This window comes from Crocuta crocuta, unplaced genomic scaffold, assembly GCF_008692635.1.
Source record: "Crocuta crocuta isolate KB4526 unplaced genomic scaffold, BGI_CrCroc_1.0 scaffold781, whole genome shotgun sequence".
NCBI lineage: Eukaryota > Metazoa > Chordata > Mammalia > Carnivora > Hyaenidae > Crocuta > Crocuta crocuta.
This window is the reverse complement of record NW_027532178.1, coordinates 20802-26664: the sequence shown is the minus strand read 5'-3', so window position 1 is coordinate 26664 and position 5863 is coordinate 20802. Positions and strand designations below refer to the sequence as shown.

At 33.1% G+C, this 5863-nt stretch overlaps 1 protein-coding gene across 1 annotated transcript in view; it reads left to right on the top strand.

Annotated features, from left to right (window-relative positions):
* The window catches only part of ZNF711 (zinc finger protein 711), a 21330-nt gene extending 15838 nt beyond the window's left edge, over positions 1-5492 (top strand). Inside the window, exon 7 of the mRNA XM_077777462.1 lies at positions 2834-5492. Within this exon, the coding sequence (XP_077633588.1) occupies positions 2834-4011 (1178 nt within the window). The 3' untranslated portion in view covers positions 4012-5492. The remainder of the gene's footprint in view (positions 1-2833) is intronic.
* The last annotated feature ends 371 nt before the right edge of the window (positions 5493-5863 follow it).

Genomic DNA, 5863 nt, shown 5'->3' with positions numbered 1-5863 from the left:
ATCTAGTCAGTTACATAGGAGTTTTCTTCTTTGGGGAAATGATTAATTAATGTACAAACATAATGCATGTTATTCTGCAAGTACAGTTCGTTTTAAATTTATCTCAAGATACAGATGTTGGGCAACTTACAACATGAATCATAAAGGGCTGCTATGGAGAAAAATATAAAATAGAAATGATTTTATTTTATTTTTTTTACTGTAATGGTGTTTTATTTTTTATTTATTAACAAAGTTTAATTTTATTTAAATCCAAGTTAGTTAACATGTAATGTAATAATGATCTCAGGAGTATAATTTAGTGATTCATTACTTACATAAAACACCCAGTGCTCCTCCCAACAAATGCCCTCCTTAATACCCATTACCCATTTAGCTGATCTTCCCACCCAACAGCCCTCTAACAACCCTCAGTTTGTTCTCTGTATTTAAGAGTCTCTTATGGTTTGCCTCCCTCTCTCTTTTTATCTTGTTTTCCCTTCCCTCCCTCTTTGTCCACCTATTTTGTTTCTTAAATTCCACATATGAGTGAAATCACATGATATTTATCCTTCTCTGCCTGACTTATTTTACTTAGCATGATATACTCTAGTTCCATCCATGTTGCTGCAAATGACAAGATTGTATTCTCTTTGATCGCTGAGTAATATTCCATTGTATATATATACCACATCTTTATCCATTCATCACTCAATGGATATTCGGGCTCTTTCAATAATTTGGCTATTGTTGGTAGTGCTGCTATAAACATTGGAGTACATGAGCCCCTTCAAATCAGCATTTTTGTATCCTTTGGATAAATATCTAATAGTGCAATTGCTGGGACATAAGACAGTTCTATTTTTAGTTTTTTGAGGTACCTCCATGTTTTTCATCATGGCTGCAGCAGTTTGCATTCTCACCAAAGCGTTCCATTTCTCTGCATCCTGGCCAACATCTGTTGTTTCCTGTGTGTTAATTTTAGCCATTCTGACAAGTGTGGTTTTGATTTGTATTTCCCTAATGATGAGTGATGTTGATCATCTTTTCATGTGTCTGTTAGCCATCTAGATGTCTTCTTTGGAAAAGTGTGTTTGTTCATGACTTTTGCCTATTTCTTCACTGGGTTATTTGTTTTTTGGGTGTTGAGTATGATAGTTCTTTATAGATTTTGAATACTAACCCTTTATCCAATATGTCATTTGCAAATATCTTCTCCCATTCCATCAGTTGTCTTTTCATTTTGTTGATTGTTTGCTATGCAGAAGCTTTTTATTTTGATATGGTCCCTGTAGTTCACTTTTGCTTTTGTTTTGTTTCCCTTGCCTTCAAAGACATATCTCATAAGCAGTTGCTGCAGCTAAGGTTAAAATAGAAATTATTTTAAAGTAAAAATTATCCTTGATACGAACTGCTTGTCAGTGTCTCCCTTGGAGCATAACTATTTTCTTTTTTTTGTAGTTTTATTTTTTTAAGTTTATTCATTTATTTTGAGAGAGGGGGAGAAAGTGTTGGGGTGGAGAGAGAATCCCAAGTAGGCTTACACTGTCAGTGCAGAGCCCGACACAGGGCTCAAGCTCACAGACTGTGAGATCATGACCTGAGCCCGAAACCAAGAGTCGGACACTTAACCAACTGAGCCACCCAGGCCACCCAGAATTGTTTTCTTAATTCTGTGGCAACCAGTAGATGTGTATAACTGTTAAATAAACGCCATGCTTCAGCATCATTTTTTTTTTAGTTATAATTCCCTTAATGTAGTGTTATTCCATAAGTTACAGTTCTTTTTATTTTCTGAAGCAAGGAGACTTTTCCTCATGATAAAATGTCTGACACTTCTGTTCTTTCCTTTAGGAGATATTTGATTCTAAATTTAAATATAAATTTCAGAGGAATTGCTGAGAAGGATACATCAGAGCGCATAAGCTAAATGGCTTTTCAGGTCTATATTGTTAAACTAAATTGCATTATAAAACCAGTTTTTGAGAACTGAGATTTTATTAAGTACTTTATTCTGTATACACTGATGCCACTGAAAAGTGTGGTAAATTTCCTGCCACATCTATCTGAATCTTTAAAATCAATCTTAATACTTTTTACATTAAATAAATTATTCTAAAACATATATACAAGAAATATATTGTTATTGTTATACACTACATGTGGTCACCATGACTGTACTGGTTCACTAACATATGTATATTTCTTTGCTTAATCTCTTTAATTAGACTTCATTGGTGAGAAATTGATCTGATGCCAATATTTTGTTTGGGTCATAAAATTCAGTGTTGCATATTACATTCACCTTATTAGTTTATTCCTTTAGAATGGATAAATTGAGATATTTTAAAGTTAATTTCACATGATATTTTTTTAAAGTGTTTTCAGTTTGTGTGTGTGTGTGTGTGTGTGTGCCAGTGTGTGTCTGTGNGGGAGAAACCAGGGAGAGGCAAACAGGTAAAAATACTAATACTTTACTTTATGAATATTATAATAATTTGAAATGTAGAAACATTTTTTGGTAAGCAAAGGAAAAGAAGTCCATTGTTATAATGTAGTCCCACTCCCATATACCTGTTTGCATTTGANGCTTCACAATAAAGGGCACCTGTTTCTAGTTTACAAAATGTATATAACATTTTAACACGTGAATGCTCTATACTACAGTGATGTTCATTACTTTTTAATGAGCTATTTTATCATAAATCACTTTTAATGTGCATTTTATTCTACAGGATTTTATTCTACTAGTATAGTTCTCACATTGTGAATGTCAGCTAATTTTGGCATTTTTGTTGTAAAACCCTTTAAAAAAATCTGGCCAAATGTCACAATTTTATTTTTTTCTATCTAGCTGTTATAATAGGCCCTGATGGACAGCCCCTGACAGTATACCCTTGCCATATTTGCACAAAAAAGTTTAAATCCAGGGGCTCCTTAAAAAGACACATGAAGAATCATCCTGATCATTTGATGAGAAAAAAATACCAGTGCACAGATTGTGACTTCACAACTAACAAGAAAGTGAGTTTCCATAACCACTTGGAAAGCCATAAGCTTATAAACAAAGTTGACAAAACCCATGAATTTACAGAATACACACGAAGATACAGAGAGGCTAGTCCACTGAGTTCAAATAAACTTATATTAAGAGACAAGGAGCCGAAGATGCACAAGTGCAAATACTGTGACTATGAAACTGCAGAACAAGGACTGTTAAACAGACATTTACTGGCTGTTCATAGCAAAAATTTTCCTCATGTTTGTGTTGAGTGTGGTAAGGGCTTTCGACATCCTTCTGAACTCAAGAAACATATGAGAACCCATACTGGTGAAAAGCCATATCAGTGTCAGTATTGTGTCTTCAGGTGTGCAGATCAGTCAAATCTGAAAACTCACATTAAGTCTAAGCATGGTAACAATTTGCCATACAAATGTGAGCATTGTCCTCAAGCATTTGGTGATGACAGGGAGCTTCAACGCCATATGGATTTGTTTCAAGGACATAAGACACACCAGTGCCCTCATTGTGATCATAAGAGCACCAACTCAAGTGACCTTAAGCGGCACATCATATCTGTCCATACTAAGGATTTTCCTCACAAATGTGAGGTCTGTGAAAAAGGTTTCCATCGTCCTTCTGAGCTCAAAAAGCATAGTGATATCCATAAGGGTAGGAAGATTCATCAGTGTAGGCACTGTGACTTTAAAACATCAGATCCATTTATTCTTAGTGGTCATATCCTTTCAGTTCATACCAAGGATCAGTCATTGAAATGTAAAAGATGCAAGAGAGGGTTCAGGCAACAAAATGAACTCAAAAAACACATGAAGACCCACACTGGAAGGAAGATTTACCAATGTGAGTATTGTGAATACAGCACTACAGATGCATCGGGCTTTAAACGACATGTGATATCAATACATACAAAAGACTATCCACACAGGTGTGAATTCTGCAAGAAGGGATTCCGAAGACCATCAGAAAAAAATCAGCATATTATGAGGCACCACAAGGAGGCTCTTATGTAATAACATCAATATAAATAAAGAAGCTATTTAGAAAATATGATACCCTACATGGGAGGAAAATTTCATGAACTGTTTCATCTAGTTCCAAAGCTTGATACTAAATCATAACTTTCCATTCTTTGTATTAAAGATCTTGAAATATTTGAAATGACAGGGGATCTTATATCCTTTTGAAAATTACTTAAAAAATTTAAGAAGCACCATAGAATGGTTGCAGAAAAACTCTTAAGTGTCTATTTAATAGTATTATATGCATAAACTACAGAAGGGAAGAGCAAAGACAATGACTTTATTTGGCTGATCATACTAGAGATCAATGTTTCTGAAAATATACACAATTGAGTTTAGCAATGCTTTTTGTGGCAAGCAAGTTCCACTTTTATGCGATTTTAGAAGTGAAGTGGGGAAATAAAATTTAGTCATCCATCAGTCACTTAGTCATTGAGCCTTTTTTGTGGTACCTGAAAATTGAATTCCAGAAATGGCAAAGGTTTTATGTATTCATTAAAAGAAATTCCACTGGAAAACAGCTTATATTAATTCAATACTATTAAAATGAATTTCAGAGCTGCTAAGATTTTACCACAGGATAGGATGTTTAAAATATAGCATTCTTTCCTGAAGTCTAAAGTGAATTTTAGGATTAAAGTTCCCTTTTTTCTGATGTTCAAGTTGATTTTTCAGTATGGCATATATGACAAAGTATATTTGAGTCAAATATGGCTTTCTAAAACAGATGCAACAGTAGTGTTCCAAATAAAGTTAGCACTATATTTCTTAATGATCTAAAGTTTAAACTAAGAGAACACAGTTTTCTTAAATACTATGTTTAGAAGTTTCTTTTTAGGGTAGTGTTAGCAAGTATGATTTTTCTAATCTTACTTGCTCTAATGTTTAAAGGTGCAATTTTATGCCATTATTGGAAATTTTGATTTTTAAAATCTATATACCATATTGACATGCATTTTCAATATGAGGCAGTATATATGCAGTATTTAACAAAACACTATGCTGCCAATAGAGTTGGGAGGTGGATATTCAGTTTACAGTGTAAAAATTTAAAATATGCATCCCTTTAACAACGCTTTGTGTTAGCATGCTGCAAATCAAAATGGCGCTTAATATAAAAAGCTGGTTTAGGGAAATTTAATAAAAATCCTGTTCATAAGTGTAATGCATATGATGTGTACTTTTAAGTTATAGTTGCTTCTTGTTTACACTCAGCTGTTCAACATAACTAAAATGTAATTTTACTTTATGCTATATTGTGGCTTTGCGTTTTAAATAATGTTCACCTTTCTGTTTTTGCACCAGATAAGAATCTGTTCCTTGAGAATAAATTTTTTATCTTTCTTAACTTCAGAATATTAAATTTGGAAAATCTAAAATAGTGTGTTATGTGGCTGTAAATGATGTACACGCTGTAAAATAAGATTGTCATTGTTATGTGGGATTATTATTTCTAAATGTTACTCATTGAAATGAGCATACAATAAAAAGCATTTATTGCATTTCAAGGCTTTATGACTTTATTAAAATTGTGTTGTAATGTTCACTCTTTATTAAAAGACTTTTTACTTAAAATTGCTCTTAGGTAACTTGGTTCACAATTTAATGTCTAATAGATTTTGTGCACTAACAACAACATGATGTAGGAGCTTAAACAATTATGGTGACTATGGCATGATTATTCCTTAAAAATGTATATTTCTGCTAAAACCATGATGAAATTCTATAAAGGTGTTCATTTTAAGGCTTGGGATTAGAGAAATCTGTGAAAATTCCTAACATGCTTAAGTAACCCAATCCTGAGAAAAGAATCCAATTATGTTCCCAATAGACCAATATACAT